The sequence below is a fragment of the Emys orbicularis genome, chromosome 3 (genome assembly GCF_028017835.1).
Source record: "Emys orbicularis isolate rEmyOrb1 chromosome 3, rEmyOrb1.hap1, whole genome shotgun sequence".
NCBI lineage: Eukaryota > Metazoa > Chordata > Testudines > Emydidae > Emys > Emys orbicularis.
In genome coordinates, this window is record NC_088685.1 from 201,749,464 (window position 1) to 201,770,433 (window position 20,970).

The 20,970-nt window shown below is 40.2% G+C and overlaps 1 protein-coding gene across 1 annotated transcript in view; it reads right to left on the reverse strand.

The window, feature by feature from the left end:
• Positions 1-20,970, reverse strand: part of EHBP1 (EH domain binding protein 1) — a 331,567-nt gene that overhangs the window by 180,026 nt on the left and 130,571 nt on the right. The window contains exon 6 of the mRNA XM_065400845.1: positions 761-942. Coding sequence (XP_065256917.1) covers positions 761-942 — 182 coding nt within the window. The remainder of the gene's footprint in view (positions 1-760; positions 943-20,970) is intronic.

Below are 20,970 nucleotides of genomic sequence, written 5' to 3' on the forward strand. Positions count from 1 at the left end.
AGCAAGCTAAGAACACCTATAATTCCATGGCTTGATCCCTCACAGCAGTCTGGTGAATGCCCAAGTAGGGGCATTTGACTAAATTTGTAACACTTGGCAACCACTCGACCCCAACCCATCTGAAAGCAAGGGATGCAGTGCCTTGAACCCTACAAATAAAGTGAGGGGGGTAAGATGATCTGGAAACACCATTACTGTCTTCCTCTTCTCTGAAAGCTGCTGAGGTAAGCAAGGGTGTGTGCGTGTGTGTGCGCGTGTGTGCGTGCGCGCAGATATGCAGGGAGAATGGGAAGATCAATGCTCAAGAGAGCTGGCTTCATTGGATGTTCTCCTGATCAACCCAAGAATGCTCCCTCTGTCTACGTCTTCCACTCCATCCTCACCCATCAACGAGCTTTGGTTCTCTGTGGAGATGGATACAGTTGGGCTCCTGTCCGGCTTTTCCCATCCTCCATGCTAGGGACGTCTCTAGCTGAGCACTCCTCCCCCACCTGCTCCCTTTCAAAGCTGTGAATATTTTTAGGCCCCTGCTTCTTAACGTATTAATAAGGTAGAAGAAAATGTCTTGATCTGAAGAACAGGAAGCTATAGTCAGAGTAAGAAATTACGTTTACTCAGCCTCAGAAACAAAGTATGACAGGAATGATTGGTATGCTGAAGGATACTCTCAACTCCTGCCATTCTATACAGCTAGAGTGCTTGCTACCCAAAGAGGTCTTTGAAAGGAAACACAAAGCAGCCTATCTGGTGAAAAACTTACGTAGCTTTTCCTTCCCTCAGGAAAATACAAGATAAAGAGAACTGAAGGGTGGCAGATACAACTTTCTTAGACAAAGGCTTGAATTTTAACTTGACATCTGTCTGTGTAGGCATGGGGCTTGCATATTGCTTCATGTTGATGCTGCTGGTGGCAAGTGCTTTTCTGCGTCCAGAAGGTGATTCCTGAAAGTAAACATAAAACATGAAATAACTTAAAAAAATAAAATAAAGAGGTGAAGAGTTGTAACACAGAAACCAGCAGTTTCAAAAAGAAGAAAAACAAACAAACTACCAAATAGATCGGCCTCATTCTTTTTCCAGTAGAGAGGCAGAGTGGTCCAGTGGATCGAGTAATACCTGCGAGACAGAAATTCCTCAGTTCTAAACCTGGCTCAGTCACAAAGGGCCCGATCCAAAGCCCACTGAAGACAATGGGAGGCTTTTAATTGTGCTCAGTGGGCCTTATCATCAGCCCTTAAATCACTACGGTTCAGATCCTGCACTATGATCCACATGGTGGACTATTACACTCCCTGAGGTCAATGGGATTCTGCATGGGCATAAGACTCTACCCACGCAGCTCCATTTGCAGGTTCATGCTCCGGTCTCCCCTTTGGAAAACGGGGCTGGTAGTACTTACTCACCCCACTGAAGAATAGTGAAAATTAATATTTCTATGTTGCTTCGAAAAACATATAAAGTACTATGCAGTATTAAGTAGACAAGTAGTATTTTGAGCTGCTACTAGAGTTTAAGCATTGAATTTAATGTTGAAATGTTTTTCACGGCTATTTTCTTTCTAACAAGCATAGTACATGTACATCCTGAGTTGCAGATTTCTGGAGGTAAGATTGACAGTATTTCTAGAATGTCTATAAAATCTTTGGGAGAGAAAAAATTAGAGTAAGATCAAAGTCTGATTCACGTTTGAAGATAGAGGTGTTCTAAAGAATTCAGATATAAATTAATCTAAACTGCCTCTAAGAATCTACTACACAGTTTTGTCTACAACCCTTCAGCATAACAAAAAAGAAATGATATGTAATAAAGTTCTAAGGAGGAAAGAAAAAACAGAAAGAAAAACTGCTGTTAACTTTTGAAAAATGTTCTCACAATAAAACTACATTTTACTGCGGTCGACAATTTGTCTTGAATAAAGACTACTAATTCAATCAAAACATTCAAGCATTCCTTTTCGAAGTACTTGACATTTCTGCCCAGTAGAATAAGTCAGAATGTAATATGTCATCCCCAAAGAATACCTTGTTTAAAAAACTAGCCTTATCTGTCAGATTATGCACAGGAATATTATACAGAACTATTAGTGCATGTAGATACCTTATGAATGAATTTCAAAAATGCATCAAACACTTGAGAAGGATTTAGGCCCTCTCAGAAGAAATACTTAAGAATATGCAAATACTCTCAACTGAATCAAGTTGAACAGATGCGACTATCGCAAACAATACAAGTGCTCTTTCCCTGGCCACGACTGTCAATCAAAAAATGAGATTAAGGTTCAAGGTTCTGACAATGTGTAAAATGAAGAGTATGATGAGGGAGTTTCAATCTATTACACCGATATGAACAACAATAATCTGTTATTGTACTGTACCTTTAGAATAGCTAAATACTACAACTAATTTAGGATTCAAGATGTACTGCAGCATCTGTTCTGAAAGTAATGTGAGAGAACTGGCACAATATTTTGTTTGTTTGTTCTCTATACAAATCTGAATAAGGAGTTTGCATCTTAACAACAACATTTACCTTGCATAATAATTCTTAGACTGCAGTGTTGTAATAAAGGCAAACAGTACCACTGAAGATCAGTTGTTTTCACTGAAAACCTTGAAAGAGGGCTGTTTTACATTGCTGTATTTGCAAGTTTCAGATTTTTCTGTTTATGGTCTGGATGCAATTTTTAATTTTAAAAAATTGGCTAAACCATTGCTTAGCTAATAGCTTAAGGTATTTTTAATAGTTTTAGAGAAAAATGTTTTGTAGTTTCTATTTTTGTCCCGTAGAATACCTAAAAATGTTGTAGAAAATAGCACATGAATAATTACAAAAGTAAAACTGATATAGCAAAAACTCGCACATGTACTTTTTTGTCAGTCAGAAAAGAAGAAAATAAAAATTACACAACAGTCTGAATTATGCTCCCATTTACAGCGAAACCAAAAATATACTATTCCATTGTGTGGGCTATAATGATCAGGAAATATTTGTCATATTTTGTACTCAGTTTCCTTTTTGAGTCAATTAGGATGGGTTCATGCTTGCAACCATCACAAAAAATCCCACCTTAGTCTGTTCTAAAATTTTATAATTATGGCAACCGTTATTCTTATCTAGAGGGTAGCTATTTAATGTATATCTGGGAATGCTTTTAATCATTTTAATGCTTTCAAAACCAGGGAATCTGGTTTTGCTTAAACCCATTTACAATAAAATGACAGTCTGATTGAACTGATGAGACAACTACAAATAATGCATTAGAATACATATCTTGTTAGGTACCCACTCCTTTCCCCTAATTAACACACAAAAGGAACAGGCTAGGAAAAATCCTCTTGACTGAGGGACAATGACAATCCCAAATGGAACAAATGAAATTTGCTTATCTACTCTCAGCCCTCTGGATAAGTTGCTGATGAGCAACAAAATACATGCGTGTACTGATCAACTGGTGTGTCTATTCTGATGCTGACAATGAAAACCAGTCTCCCACCTCGGTATCCTTGAAATCACGACCAAATGGAAAAAGAAATGGATGCTCACCCAGCCTGTTACTAGGCTGAATTCTTCCTGTCTCTGCTAGTTGCACTCTATAATGCACTTAGTGAAAAGTGCATGTGACTGATGCTGTATGAGCTCTGCTTGCACTGAAGTATGGGGTACAACTGTAGTTCATTGACATTTACATGAAACAGAGGGGGAAGACCAGCTTTCATTTGTGACAACACGTTTGAGATCCAGGTTGTCTTTGGCTAAGTTAACTTTAAAACGGTTTTTCCAGACCAGTTTCTAGCCCTGACTACAGCTGTTTTTGTGCCAGTGCAATGGTGCAAATCAGCCTCAAAGCCAGCCACCAGAGAATTCCCCCAGTCATCCCCAGTGCCGAGAAGAAGGTACATTTGCCATCCAATTACTTACAGTTTTCTTGACCATTTCATTGAGGGAAGTCCTAAAACACACATCATAGTCACCTAAAATTCTAACTTACTTATTTTGTAATTAAAGCCATGCTATGAATGGGAAGACATGTATGTAGGTTTGTTTGGGACCTGCTTTCGGTTAAGTGCACTTTGGGGGAGGAAGAATGTGCTATGTGTCTGTTTTTTGCCCTGATGCCAACTGAGAACAGTGGAGGGCGGGAGGTTCTGCTAGCCTACCTTTCCCTTTAAAAAGGACACTGTCAAGATGTTTAGAACCTAGATTGATTTTGCCATAAAACTTTTGGAATATAATTCCATGGAATATGCTTTCAGCTATTGTAGTAAGAGGAGGCCCTGAGATATAAACCTTGGTATCAGAGGCCTGGTATGAGGCCTAAGGCCTGAACTAAAGTAATGGTCAAGACTTTGCTAACATAAAGCAAAGTTAAGCTGTGAGCCAGAGGCAGGCCCTGCTCACAGAAGCTGGCAAGGAAAGGGCTGATGCTGCAAAAAGAAACATACCTAAAAGGTACTGAACACCAGATATCAGAACATACACTATACTGGAACATTCCACAGATAACATGGAACAGGCCGACCCATCCCAATGACAGGGGCAAAAGGGTAAAATGATGGATAGAGTTGTTTTGATCGAACCAACAGGTACAAGGTGCGAGGCGGCACCTTACTACGTAGGGAGGTTGTACCTTGTTACGTGAAGGGGTTGCACCTCAATACGTCAGGAGTGATGTGTAACTTGTTTGTACCTGTGTATAAGAATGTATCCCTGGGGTGGTGTCTTTGTCCGGCCGAGGGGGCAGTGGAAAGTCCCGCCACTGACTGAGCCGGGTCCATTGCCAAGAGGCATCTATTAGTAGTGTGACCGGTAGACTAAGTAATCTACGGGGAACTGCAATTGTGTTCGAGGTCGCAATAAACCTACTCGACGTAATTTTGCATCTTACTGGACTCTGTGGTTATTGGGGGTTCTCGTTGGGTTTGCTGTGTCAGCTATCTGCGCAGAGCTGGGGCAGCACACAGCAGGAACACACGCACGCAGCCGAGTGATATCAACATAGGAGGAAGCAGAGCACCACACCGGTAGCATCTCACAACAGCTATGACATACCTACTTTTCTTACATCGTCTTTGTTAAATTTATTAACAGCCACCTTTTATAGCATTCAAATGCACTATACAAACAGACATTTTCTCAAAATTCAGCGTGCTCTGAAAAATAATATGGTCCAACTTACAGTGGCTGTCACTCTAGAATTGGAAAGGAACATCTTAAATCAGCAGAGAAAAGCAATAAACCAGGACAAAAGCATACAGATAAGATGTAGATGGGCAACTCCATCAGCAGGCCAGGATGAATGGTTTTAAATCAAAAGCACAATTTATAAAGCTACTACAATATATATATATTTTTGCCAATATAAATATGGGCAAATTATTAAAATACAGATTAGTATTACACCTGGTCTCATATGAGAACATGACATATTTTATAGAAGAGAAACCAAGAAAGCTTATCGTATTTGTTTTTTCTTTTCTCAATGTTTTTCAAAACATTCTTTGATGCATTTTTATATATAAAATGGCAACCAGATCTTAAAACATGTAAGGCTCAATTATCCCTCCAAATATATCACATTACACGTGCATAAAAATTCAGTTTACAAGGTACTTGACAGTACACACCCATATATTTGCAGGCAGGATTGAGCTCTTAGTACAAAAACTTGCTCAACCACTGAAATAATACAGAATTAGTGAAGCATCATGTTTCTTTACAAATAACGATGCTGACATCCAAAATTACCAACTGGAAAATAATGATAAACATAAGGTACACAGCACAGTTAGAGGAAGCTAAGCCCATACTTGGGTATTAGTAAGCAGTTCTAGACTGCTATAAGAGTGATAGAGTTATCTAATGTATTTAGTCATTTACTTTTTTTCATACTATATGAGAAGGTGTTGGATCAGACAGTAATTCTTGTATTGGGGTACATGGACCACGGGTAGTCTGCAGAGAGCTGGTAAATATTGGCTTCACCTCCTTACTTCCATCTCATTCTACAGATGTCAAGGCTCTTCACTGTAGAAAAAAAATGAGAGCTTGGGCATCTAGAAAAACAGGCTGAATCCCCTCCTTTCCAGCTATCTCCATATAGAGGGGAAAGAAATAGGAATAAAGGCAACAGATTCAAATACATAAATATATTCCTAATATTATTTTATCATGTAAGCAATTGCTATAGTTGCCACAGGACATTGTGTGAATTGGTGGGATTGTCATCTTTGTAATCACACCGGGAAGCGATCCACGTAATCACGAACGGGAAAGGATACAGTTCACAAGACCCCTCTGCTATCAAGAAGAGTGTTACACTATAAAAAGAGTTTGAGATCCCCTCTGTTAGAAAAGGCCACACACAGAGATCAATTGTGAGATTTATGGGTAATTTGACAATATTTATTGACAATCTCATAGGGATTAGAGATAACCAAGAATAACTGGAACTGTAGATTTATTTTGAGTTAACGTCAAACACTCAAATATTGATATGCGTTCAGATATTTGCAATATTTTTTAAATAAAGTGGTATGTCAAAAGCCTGCTGAGACTCCTTTGAGTTACGGTAGTTATTGTACAGCTCTGCTGACAGCAGAAAAAATATAGAAAATAAGAAAAACTCTTAGAAAGTAGCTTAAAAATAATTACAGAAAGAAGTTTATTTGAAAGGAAAGAGCTCAAGTCTTGTTAAAACAAAACAAATATAAGCACATAAAATAAGATTCCCTTGATAGTGCCATCTGCTTCGAAAAGCTTAAGTTTCTTAAGAGTACTGAGTAAGGGCTGGCGATATACGTAACCCTTTAGTTTTTCTGAAAAAAGAAACCTATCAAGAAGCACATTTACACATACACAGAAACTGAGTTAAATATATACTTTTATACTCCCACACTACTTCCAGGAGAAAGCCTTCCCTGCTGGAAGATTCAAATTATAGCAAATTTGTGAATACATTTAATCATATCCTCCTCACTGCCCCCAGGATGTCTGCTAACTATGAGTAATAAAAAGCAAAGCCTACTGTGTTATTAGGTTACAAGTGCAAAACCAACTCAAGTCAAGTCAATAGTTGATTGCTAGCAAGTTGATAACCTCGGACTATTCAGCAAAAACAACGAGGAGTCCTTGTGGCACCGTAGAGACTAACAAATTTATTTGGGCATAAGCTTTCGTGGGCTAGAACCCACTTCATCAGATGCATCTGACTATTCAGTGGCTCAAATGAAATGAGTTTCATGGTCTCACTCCAGTCCTCATTGCATAAGCAATGACATCAAAATACCTTCACAAAATACCCACACGATTGGGACTGTTGGCCTCACTGGCAATTTCAGGAGACAGGCAAATCTTTGAATGAGGATACAGACTCAATTATACGTTCACCTCTAGAGGTGGTCCCTTCATGTCAGGTCCCTAGATATATGAGCAGAATAGTGTATGAAAACTTGCACTACTACATTACCAGAACCTGGGCATAAAGGGAGGGCTTTAATTTCTAGGACTGCAAATTCAGCACCTTTCACAAGTATTAAATTCACAGATACTTAAGGTAGAACATGTATTTGCTTATTTCTTATAATAATTAGTCTGAACCCCCTACACCAGTAGGATGGAATTCTGCTTGAAAGAGTCTACAGCTACTTTTGCACCAAAAATAAATCAATCAACCTCTAAGTCAGGGATTCTCAAACTGGGAGTCGGGACCCCTCAGGGGGTCATGAGGTTATTACATGGGGGGGGGGGTCGCAAGCTGTCAGCCTCCATCCCAAACCCTACTTTGCCTCCAGCATTTATAATGGTGTTAAATATATTTAAAAGTGTTTTTAATTTATAAGGGGGGGGGTCGCACTCAGAGGCTTGCTATGTGAAAGGGATCATTAGTACACAAGTTTGAGAACCACTGCTCTAAGTAATGATCTGACCTGTCCACATTTTCCCCTGCTTTACAGGTCTACGTTTAATATACAACAAATTAAAATATAGTTTTAAAACTTTAAAGGGACACTGCCAGTTAAATTTGACCCTGAAATGAAGTTTGTATAAAAAACAGTTTTTTGTTTGTTGTTGGTTTTTTTTAAAAACCCTAACTAAACAAATACACATCTTATTTCAACGTTTGCAACTCCAATGCTGCAGTATTGTGTTGTTGCATGACAGCTAGCATTTCTGGAATGAAAACAGACTATAAAACAAAAACAAAATGGACTACTTTATTTTCAATGTGCTGAGAGAAATGCAAATATCAAGCAAAAACTAATAAATAGTAAATTACATTTTTATGTTTTCATTTTTAATCATATAAAATATTAGCAAGGTATCTATACGGTTTCTGTAGCACTTATCATCGCTGCATGAGTGTTTCCCACGCAGACAGATTAGAGGTCCATAGTGGACTGCATGAAATCTTCTAGTCTCATCCTTTCCCTGCTTATAGGACAGGTCTATACTTTAAAAATATTCTGGCTTGGTGGAAAAGCTTTAGCAAAGTAGTTTAACACAAACCCGGAAGGTGGTCAAAATGCGGATCAGCCTTATCTCCTCTGGGAACTTTTCCACAGCCAAAACCCTAAACAAAGAATAATCCAGACTGGAAATTAAGTATGTGTGGATCACTATGACCAGATAGTCACTTCTTCCTCTTACTCCCAGATGACTATCTTCTGGTCTAGGCCAGTGGCTCTCAACCTTTCCAGACTACTGTACCACTTTCAAGAGTCTGATTTGTCTTGTTTACCCCTCCCTACCCCAGGTTTCAACTCACTTAAAAACTACTTGCTTACAAAATCAGACAAAAATACAAAGGTGTCACAGCACACTATTACTAAAAAATTGCTTACTTTCTCATTTTTACCATATAATTCTAAAATAAATCAATTGGAATATAAATATTGTACTCACATTTCAGTGTATAGTATATAGACCATTATAAACAAGTAATTGTCTGTATGAAATTGTTTGTTTGTACTGGCTTCGCTAGTGCTTTTTATGTAGCCTGTTGTAAAACTAGGAAAATATCTAGATGAGTTGATCTACCCCCTGGAAGATCTCTGAATACCCCCAGGGGTACATGTAGAGAACCACGGATCTAGGCTTAGCGATGGGTCAAACAAGAACCTAAGACAAACGGGGAAATGAAGAACAGTGTCCCAGCTAGTTCTTTGAAGCATTTCCCACTTCCAAACAGCATTACATCACTTTAGTGTGGATTCAGTTTGAGCCAGCTATTATCATCCATGTGCTGATGTTCTAAAGGCATCGTGGAACCCTGGCTCTGGAAAACTATACACAACTGGGTGTCATTGGTGTATTGTTGGTAGCAAAGCTCATATCATCTCACCACCTCTTCCAAATGCTCTCATGTAGATACTGAAGAGGAAGCCATACAGGATAGATCTCAGGGGTAGAGTCTTTGGAGGAAGAGCTGAGGATGCCCATCTCAACCCTCTGGCTCCTGTTGGACAGTAATGACTGGAGCCAATGTAGTGCTGCGCCATCTACTCAGGCTATGCAAATATCACATAAGCAGGTCAGCAGCATTTTGTGTTAACTCAGTCAAAAGCGGAAGATGCCATGAGCACTGAGGCATGGCCTCCTTCCATTGCCCTGAGGAAGCCATCTTTTAATGCACCTAGGGCTATCTCCATGCCATGCCCTGTCTGAAGCCTGATTGAGAAGAACCCAGGATATTGGCAGATGTCACGAGTTGGTGCTTAGTTGTCACTACTGTCTCCATTATTTTAGTGAAGAATGGAAGGCTGGAGAATTTTTCTGGATCCATTTTTGAAGGAGTTTGGCTGGTTTGCTTCTCTGAAAAGTGTCAATAATTTCTGTTAGCGGTGAACAGAGTTGTTTTATTATGTCCTCCACCAGCCAGGAAGGAAATAAATATTTGAAACAGATGACTTAGCCTCTACAGTTTCATCGTGTGTAGTGGGGCCTAACTTTCTCCACAGGTCCTGCCTCATTCAGTATACTGGATGTTCAGTGAATGAAGCAACTATTCATTATTTCTTTTTACCCTCTGTGTCAGTTACAGGCCTAGCTGCACATTTGATCCCTCTCTAGTCTCTGAATGCATCCCTTCAGGTGAGAGGCCCTGTATGTTTACCTCTCTCTAGCTGGAATGCCGGGATTCTCCCACTCTTAGAACGGGCCCCCAGGATGCAGCCCCTTGGGTAGCAATCATGATTATTTAGCAGGCCTGACTGGATTCCACTCCTGCAATTCTTCCCTTTCAGAGCTATCACCAGTAATTAAAACAGTGACCCAAAAGAGCTATTTCAAAATAAAGTACTGATTAATCTCAAAAGTAGGAACACACCAAAGCATGAGAGAGAATGGATTTTTAAAGTAGCCTGTTTGCATATATAGCTTCTCTAAAGCCTTAGGTAGGCCTATCTTACCCCAGAACCCCAACTTCTAGAGTATGGGTTGACCTTTACTCAAAACCCTGACTCCCCACTTTAGATCCCTCCTTTTTAGGTCTAGCCAAGTCCTTTGTTTCCTCCTGTGTCTCCTGAGCCTAGTTAAACTGCTTTGGGTCGCTCCTCAGAGGGTCAGAGATAGACTTCAAAGTGGTTGGTTTTCTGCATTATCTCAGTTGTTTGCAGAGCAGATATCAGGCCATTGTCCCCCTTTCTGCATACACTAGTCAGCTCCTGCTTGAATTAACCCCTTAGCACTGGCAACCGTAGATCCAAATCTGACAAAAATATGGAACATATAATAATATTTAATTATTACAAGTAGCTCCTACATTCTCCACACGCCAGTCATTCAATGTGTGGCCCCATGCCTATGCTGACCATCCAAATGCTACCCTCCACATAAAATTCTAATTTCCTCCCAGCATTTTTGTGATACTCATTATTATAGCATCTGAGCCGTACAAACATTAATGAATTTATCTTCACAATACCCTTGTGAAGTAGGAAGCTATTATCATCCTCACTTTACAGATGGGGAAATGAGCCAGAGAGAGTTAAAGACAAAATCTGCAGAAGAGTCCATAAATTTGGGGGGGGCCTCAGTGATTTGGTGTCCAACTTGAGACATCTAGGACCTGATTTTTTAAAGGTACTACGCATTTGCAGCCACGATGTACTGTGCTGCAGCTGTAAGTGCTCAGAACTTCTGAAAATCAAACTCCAGATATCTCAAGCTGGGCACCCACAAAATGCTGAAAAAACAATTACGGTCACCTATGATACTTGTCCAGCATCACATATGCCAGGGACAGAATCCAGTTAAGGCACCATCAAATGCCTAAATTACAAAACCATCTTTTCTCTTCCTAATTCCCCCTATTTCACTCACTATGCATGTTCCAAGTTTTGCAGCAGATCAGGCAGGGGTCCTACAGGTGTGTGACAGAGATGTGTGGGAGGGGCCAATAATTGCCAGACTCCTAGGGCTAGGGCATGATGCCACGCCCAATACTAAGGACTATGATATGCACACAGTTATTAACAACACTCAGTAAAGATGTGAGTTTAGATAATGTGGCCTTCTTTTTCCCATGCACCATTTCCTAGGGCAATACCTATTTTGGATGGGAGAAACCAGGAAGATAAGGAGAGGGATCCATTTTGTCTGTGTTTTTTCTGGAGTTTCAGTTCTGTGTGTCTGATTCAAAATGATGAGGAAGGCTCAGTGGACCCACTCAACATGCACAGTGCAATTGGAAAGTTCAATGAAACACAGAACAAGATATATTGTGCATGATCAAATGATGATTTTCTGGGGCTTATAATTAGACCAGATCTGGATGGATTTTCATGGGAACAGCATTCAGAGAAATTTATTAATACTGGCACCCATTTTCACTACCAAACATCTGACCTACTGATCACAGACATTTCAGGGTCCCTTGATACAGGAAGCACATTTCACTCTTTCTTTCACTGCATAAAAGATTGCAAGAAGTATCAGACATCATAAAAGTTACCAAATCATAAGCTCCAATTCTGCAAAGTGATCTACATGTTAAGTATCCATATGGTCACATCTCTTTGCATGATCAGGCTAATGTGAGTAAATACAACAAAATACCAGTATATTCTCTCAGACGCTTTTAAGAGACTTGCATGTTAGGTAGCACCTTTCTATTTGCCCACTACAGTGGACATGCATCCGACGAAGTGGGCATTCACCCACGAAAGCTTATGCTCCAATACATCTGTTAGTCTTAAAGGTGCCACAGGACACTCTGTTGCTTTTTACAGATCCAGACTAACACGGCTACCCCTCTGATACTTGATACCATGAACAAAACACTTCTATCAGACTTGTCATTATGGGCAAAATGTTTATACTTGTGTGCCTAAGGACAGGCACCTGCAGGGATACAAGGCACTTATATAAGCAACCTGATTTCTCTTGAAGTCAATAGGAGTTATGGGCTCTCAGCACTTTGAAAAAGTTAGTTCATGATTCTAGTTTGGTCTATAGAGTAACACATGACCCATAAGACAATATCAAACACTACTCCTGGGCGAATTCTGCACCACTGCACACATGCAGAATTCATGTCTCATGCAGAATTTTTTTTCTCTGCAGAAAATACATTCTGCTGGAGAGGTGCTGCAGTTACACCTTTTACCTACCAGGGGCTGCCGTGGCTCCAGCAGAGGGCAGTTGCTCCCAGTGGGGAGAGGGAGGTGAAGAAGCTGCATTCCTCACAGAACCCTGTCCGTGGGGCCAGGTGAGGAGGCACAGGAAACGGGGGGGGATGGGTACGACTGACAACATGGGGCACATGGGGTTGCCGGGGGTCATAGACTGGGGTTCAGAAGGGCTAGTGGGGGTACAGACTGGGGTGGGGGCTGAATGAGAGTGGGGGTGCAGGGCCACATGGGGACAGGAGGGAAGGGCTGGCTGAGTGGGGGTTGGTTACCACCTGGCTGGTATTTGACCAACCTGGACAGTTTTTTTATGGATTTGCCAGTTGCCAGAAAAATAATTTAATCTGCCCCGTGGAGGGGTAGGGAGGAGTTTATGTGGGTCTAAAGATTTGCGTTATCATCAGAATACACTGGGATATCTAATGTTAAAGGTTTCTGTGTCCAGCTGATGATCTTGCAGTGTTCCCACTTCCACAGTTTAAGACAAGTGATAACAGATCAAAACTGTTCAAAATACAGCAGCGGTCTGCCCACCAACACGCAAGCACATCACGTGCATGTGTGAAAGTGAGTTTGAGTCATGCGAGAGTGAGGAAAAGTAGAAGATATCTTATGGAAGATAAGGGCGATGGTGCAAGTGATCTACTAAACTCCCACCCAAAAGCTTGCATAAGAAACTTCACATTCAGTGACAGCTGGCTAAATGAAATAGACTACAAAGACTGGCTGGCAAAATGTGCTAATAAAACGAATTGTGTTATCAATGATGTTATCAATCTTATCTGTATGCGCTATCTCTCTAGATACTATAAGTGGCTGTTGAAGGGAGGAGTCGGTTGTGGAGTTGCCTTGTGGTTGGAGTTGCGGCAGGCTTGTGGGGGCAGCGGGTGCCGGGTTTTTTGCATTTTAAAGGTGGTAACCCTACTGGGGGTGCAGGGATACATAGGGATAGTGCAGGAGGAGGTGGCTGAGTAGGGGTGCAGGGCCATATGGGGACGGCAGCTGAGTCGGGGTGCAAGGACATATGGGGATGGAGGGTGCAGAGAGAGAGAGGGGCAGATATGCCTGACTGACTGAAAGAGACTAGGATCAGTCAGAATCTGCACGGGAGAAGCTCCCCAAATCCCTAACAACCCCCTCCCCACAAAAAAACAAAACAAAATAAAACCCTGTTCCATACTTCCTCCTACCCACACCCAACAACCCTCCAAGTTCACTCACAGGCTTCTTCCTAGCAATTACTTCCCTCTCACTCAGATTCTCTGTTACCCCTGACCTCCCCAAGTCTTAGCTCTGCTTCTGAGGGGTGAAGGAAATACATTTCTGTATTTTAAACGAATTATTACTCCACGTTCTGTATTAATATGCCTAGTAAATAATCTATTTGTCAAAAATATTTCCTGAATCTTTTATGTTGTCTGTATTGTTACAGACATACTTGCTGATAGGTATTTTGAAATAAGTTACCAAAATAGTTGAAACTGGCGTGACTGTAATATTTTGACAAATAAAATATGCAGAATTTTGCAAAATTTTAAAATATTGTGCACAGAATTTTTTATTTTTTGGTGCAGAATTCCCCCAGGAGTAAAACACTTTGTCCAGTGCTACCAAATTATTGATCTCTTTTATAATTCCAGAAAACGTTCCAGTTTGTGTCTCAGTGCATCTCTGCCCATTTTTGCTGCTTCTCAGGAATGGCCTGAATGAAATGGTGATTCAGCAACCTTTAATAGAGTTTTGGCTTAAATGCTATTTATAACAACAATTCAAAAAAAAACTTTCTAATTAGCTTATTTTCTGTAACTACCCCACTTCTTGATATCAAGTCTTCGTCAAGGTTAACGCAAAAAGAATATACAACTAAGAGTTAGCTCCATATAATTTACCGCCTCCTAATGTCTACAAAGTTAGGGAGTCAAACGATTTGAAAATTTTTGTTCTGAAAATACACCCAGTATGTACTTACGATGGGAAAGAGGGAATGCTACAGAAGCCAATGCAATACAACTTTAGCTCCTAAAATCTGAGCTCAACTTGCCTACGTTTGTTTCCATTGCTTGTTGCTTCTACCAACTTGTACCTCAGAAAATGGAGAATACAATAGTCCTCCTTCCTATACAAACAGAAATTTGGTGAAAACGCAAAAAGAGCATGTTTACATTCAATAAAAACTGAACTTATGGCTGAAAAATCTTATTATGCTTTATAATTATTTAAGTATTAAAGAAAATGTCCTACTGATTTCTTTCTGGAAGGGATTTCTTTAGTAAAGGACAAGTATTGTAGTAATCATTATCCAAGGAAGATTAAATCTAAATGGGGAATATAACAAGTTTCCTAATTTGAAATATTTTGTCAAATGGAAACAAAAGAGCTTTGTCTGCCCTTACCCTGTGCTTGAATATGAACAGAGCATAGAGTGTGATCTTCTCAGAAGCTGGCTTTACACACAATCTTTAGCAGAGCTGCTGAAAGATACCTAGAACTTAAATGGAAGTATTCTGTTCTTTACACCTACTCAGAAGACAATTCTTTAGACAACACAATTTACACTCTTCTTTCCACTTCTTAAAAGATTTTTTGACAGTGGCACCACAAAGCCACTGGAAAGACACAGATATTGGTGATTTTACTTTTATTTGCTACCCAATTCAAATATCAGGGGGTAGCCATGTTAGTCTGTATCCACAAAAACAACAAGGAGTCCAATAGCACCTTAAAGACTAACAGATTTATTTGGGCATAAGCTTTTGTGGGTAAAATTCTCTGTTCTTCAGATGCAGAAGAAGTGAGGTTTTTTACCCACGAAAGCTTATGCCCAAATAAATCTGTTAGTCTTTAAGGTGCTACCGGACTCCTTGTTGTTTTTATCCAATTCAAAGTAACTTAATTTTCAAATAAAGCTATCACACAGCATATGAAGTCAATAAACATGTACTCACAGCACCCCGAAGAAACATAAGTCAGAAAGTTCTGACTCTTTCAAAGCCCGGATGCTGGCCCTTCAAGCTGCGTTACAAGCATCATCTTGCTTATGCTATGCTGAAAAGATCACTGCTTCGCTAGCAGAGCAAAATGGATCACTACAGAATTTAATTTGTGAGAGTATAGAGCAATTAAATGCTAAAATACACAAGCTATGGGAAGCTCTCTCATCTGTAAAGAGTAAATTAGAAACTATGTCAGTTAAAATAATTTAGACAGACGGATGGAAGGTTTGGAGGGCCGAATGCAAACAGCACAATCTATGCTGAAAACATGTTTAAAAGCAAATGATGGTTCAAGGTATCCAGAACATTTATTAAGAATTGTGATGTATTTGAAAGGAGAATTTAATGTTTAATAAAATCTTCCACATGTCAGGAATATTGGAGTTCTAGGCATACTGACTGGAAAAGGAAGGTAAGAAAGTCATGAAAATGTTAGAACAATTGCCTTAAATAGCTATATGTGGACCCATATATATGGGAACGTATATAAACTGATGAATGATTAAATAGGAAGTTCTGTACCATATTTATTACCTAACAAATGATAGAGGATTTTTCTGTAACTGGAGAGAAAATGAAAAATGGTACCACAGGCTGCTTTTCTTTTCTTTTTTTTTCTTTTTTTTTAATTCCAATTGGAGTTTAGGAACACTCAGATAAGAAGAGATTTATTGAAATGGACCTTTTAGATGAAAAAAATATTTGCAAATTTGCTCCACAGGACCGAATTTTTGCTGGAAACAACAAAGTGTTTCTCTTAACAGACTGTCTTCTGCCTTCATGATCCTTGGAAATCTCCAATGGGAAAATCAGATGGAAAGTTCCAGACACGAAGTCTGAACTGTATTGGTAGTACCATAGGTGCCGACTTCCCCGCTTTCCCCTGGGTGCTCGACCCCACCTCTGTCCCTGGCCCTGCCCCCACTCTACCTTTTCCATGCGGCCCCACCCCTGCCCCCATTCCAACTCCTTCCCCAAATCCCCGACCCGGCCCCGCCTCCTCCCCTGAGCACGCCATGTTCCTGCTCCTCCCCCTCCCTCCCAGCACACCAGGCGGGAAGCACTGGGAGATAGGCGGAGGAGCAGGGACGCAGTGCGCTCAGGGGAGGAGGAGGAGCAGAGCACCTAAATTTTCCCCATGGATGCTCCAGCCCCAAAGCACCCACGGAGTCAGCACCTATGGGTAGTACAGTATAATCTTAGCTATGCCATTGCTGCAATCAAGCTGTTTGGTGTGATTAAGTTCCACCATGTGAGTTACTATACTCAGAAAATTCTGACATACTATCCTTAAAAGCTTTCCTGTACAAAACTGTCCAGAGACAACGTATTCTGAACAAATAGTTTTGACATACAATGAACAGATACCTTTTCTAACAGCATAACAGCTACTTTTGGGGGCTCCCTCAAATACATCTTGCTTTTGCTTTGTTTGCATTGCTTTTTTATGTGTTTTCTGTCTGGTTTACATGCTAACTCAAATGATACCTCTCTGACATTACTGAAAGGACTAGCTGATTAAAGAAAACTAAGAAATCACACATTTGTTTTAAACAACTCATCAACAGACTTGGATGAGACAAACTGAAGTATCTGCCTCGAAGTAAGGCTATCTTGATGCTTATCAAGGGCACTAGAGGAAATATTCGCAAGAAAATTGGACAAATTTAGTAAACTGGACAAGACTATTAAGCACTTTGATACTCTCACTTTCAGTCAGAGCTCCTGGGTGCTCAAGCCTAACTTTAGATATTCATTTTTGAAAATCTTTGTCAGTCTGTTCTGACCTGTTATAGAATCATAGAAGGGTAGGGTTGGAAGAGATCTCCAGAGGTTATCTAGACCGCCCCCCCACACTGAGGAAATACCAATTATAGCTAGACCATTCCTGACAGATGTTTGTCGAACCTGTTCTTAAAAACATCAAATGATGAGGATTCCACAACTGCCCTAGGTAATCTAACATCCAACCTGAATCTCTTTTGCTGCCTAATAAGCCATTGTTTTTTGTCCCACCCTTGGTGGACATGGAGAACAATTGATCACCGTCCTCTTTACAACAACCTTTTACATATTTGAGGACTGCTATAAGGTACCCCCTCAATCATTTCTTCTGTAGATTAAACATGTCCAGTTCTTTCAACTTTCCTCACAGGTCATGTTTTATAAACCTATCATCATTTTTGTTGCTTTCCTCTGGACTCTGTCCAATTCATTCACATCTTTCTTAAAGTATGTCGCCCAAAACTAGACACAGTACTCCAGCTCAGACCTCACCAGTGCTGAGCAGAGCAGAACAATTACCTCTCATGTCTTACATATGACACTCCAGTTAATATATCCCAGAATGGTATCTGCCTTTTTCACAACAGTATCACATTGTTGAGTCATATTCAATTTGTGATCCATTACAACTCCCAGATCCTTTCCTGCAGTACTGCTGCCTATCCAATTACCCATTTTGCATTTGAGGATTTGATTTTACCTTCCTAAGTGTAGTATTTTGCACTTGTTTTTATTGAATTTCATCTTGCTGATTTCACACCAATTCTCCAATTTATCAAGATTGTTTCTAATTCTAATCCTGTCCTCCAAAGTGCTTGCAACCCCTCCTAGTTTGGTAACATCTGCAAATTTTATAAGCACACTCTCCACTCCATCATCCAAGTCATTAATGAAAATATTGAATAGTACCAGATGCAGGACAGATCCTTGCAGAACCTCACTAGATACATCCACCCAGCTTGACACTGAGCAATTCATAACGTCTCTTTGATACTGTCTTTCAACCAGTTACGCACCCACTTTATAATAATTTCATCTAGACCATATTTCCCTAGTTTGCTTAAGAGAATGTCATGTGGAACTGTGTCAAAAGCCTTATTAAAGTCCAGATATATCATAATTACTTCTTCCCCCATCCAGTAGGCTAGTTACCCTGTCAAAGAAGAAAATTAGATTGGTTTGACCTGATTTATTTTGACAAATCCCTGTTGATTATTACTTATCACCTTATTATCCTCTAGGTTTGAACAAATTGGTTGTTTAAGAATTTGTTCCAGAATCTTTTCAGATACAGAAGTTTGGATGATTGGTCTATAATTCCAAAAGCTCTCTTTCCCTCCGCATTTTAAATACAGGTACTATGTTTGTCCTTCTCTAGTCCTCTGAGACCTCATCCATTCTCCAGGAGTTCTCAAGGATAATTACTAACAGTTCCAAGATTGTTTCATCTAGTTCCTTACATAACCTAGGATGAATTTCATCAGGTCTTGCCAACTTGAATACATCTAACTTATCTAAATGTTCTTTAATGTATTCTGTCTCTGTTTTGTCCTGAGATCTTCCCCCTAGTTGTTAATATTGTGCTAAGCATCTGATCACAATTAACCTTTTTAGTGAAGACTGAAGCAAAAAAGGCATTAAACACTTCAGCCTTCATTGCGTTATCCATTATTTGCTCTCCTTCCCCACTAAGTAATGAAGCTACACTTTCCTTCATCTTGCTCTTACTTCTAATGTATTAAAAGTAAAAAAGAAGCGTTTCTATAATGTCCTTAGCTAGTTGTAACTCATTTTGTGCCTTAGCCTTTCTGATATTCTCCCTATATGCATATGCTATTCTTATGTACTCATCCTTAGTGATCTATTCTCATTTCCCACTTTTTATACAATTACTTTTTGATTTTCAGGTAATTAAAGAGCTCCTGAGGGAGCCATATTGATCTCTTACTATTCTTCCTATCTTTCCTCTGCACTGGGATTGTTTGCTGTTGTGAACATAAGAATGGCCATACTGGGTCAGATCAAAGGTCCATCTAGCCCAGTATCCTGTCTTACGACAGTGGCCAACGCCAGGTGCCCCAGAGTGAATGAACAGAACAGGTAATCATCAAGTGATCCATCTCCTGTCGCCCATTCTCAGCTTCTGGCAAACAGAGGCTAGGGACACCATCCCTGCCCATCCTGGCTAATAGCCACTGATGGACCTAACCTCCATGAATTTATCTAGTTCTTTTTTGAACCTTGTTATAGTCTTGGCCTAGATTAAATGCAACCCTATAGAATAACGTATTATGATTGGCAGTAACTTCCAGGGGTTTAACCACATTAAATTGGTTATCTAGCAAATTCAATACCTTGTCATCAACCATGAAATGGAGACTTTCTAGTACACTCTATGTAGGAGTACCCCATTAACTGTGATGGGAAAACTTTGAAGTGGTTACACAAGGCAAATGTATAACAGCAGCCGCCTACCAAAAGCAAGTCCTTGGCTAAAGAAATTGGCAGACCAGGTAGAATACATAATGTGAGTGTCAAGGTCAAATAACTCTCTATACACATTTTCCTTTCATATAGCTTCTACTGTTCCTTGAAGCCAGAAGCATCCATCTTCCTTCAATTTAAGTCTTTCCTTATTCAGGATCTAAATCGGCTTTATCTCTTCTACCTGGCACTAAGATAAGCGACCATGGTGATAAGGCCAAAAACTTTTTGAAGCCGTTGAAGTTACAAAAAAATAGACTTATACCCATAACTCAACCAGGAGTGTACCTATAGCAGCTGTGTTAAACCAGTGATGGCTTTAAGAATTTTTATTGAAAGTTGTGTGGCAGAACATCAGGTCTTCCAACTTGATATAGATTCATATCCAGCTCTTTAGTCTAACTGAAGGATGCATAGAAGAATTAAACAAATAAGGCCAGGAAAGGCTGTTGAGGTAACAAAGGCAACGTAGGAAGACAAGGCCTTGGTAGACCAAGGATGAACTCCAAGAGAACTTTTGCCTTCAGTTTCCCACCATGGTAACCAAATTATTCAACTCCTTTCTCACCTCCTACATTGAACTGTACCTGACAGTATCTGTAGCAGCTATCTCCTTCATACTAAAAAAGAAGAAAGGTCACCCACTCTGGAGGCCTTATACACACCCATTTCCATTTTCAGCTATGATAATATGTTTGAAAGCCGTTAGTAAAATTGAAGGGGATTCATTATCCCAGCACTGAAACTCTGCTCAGACAGGTTTTGTAAAAGGCAGGTTTTGCTGACAGCTCTTATGTCTACACTGCAGCTGGGAGTGTGCTTCCCACTGGGAGTAGACCAGGGGTTCCCAAATTTGGTTCGCGGCTTGTTCAGGGTAATCCCCTGGCGGGCCGCGAGACACTTTGTCTACCTGGAGTGTCCACAGGTACGGCCGCTCGCAGCTCCCAGTGGCCGCGGTTCTTAAACAAAGCGTCTCGTGGCCTGCCAGGGGCTTACCCTGAATGAGCCGCGAACCGAGTTTGGGAACCACTAGAGTAGACAGATGTGCACTAGCTCTGCTCAAACTAGCATGCTAGAAATAG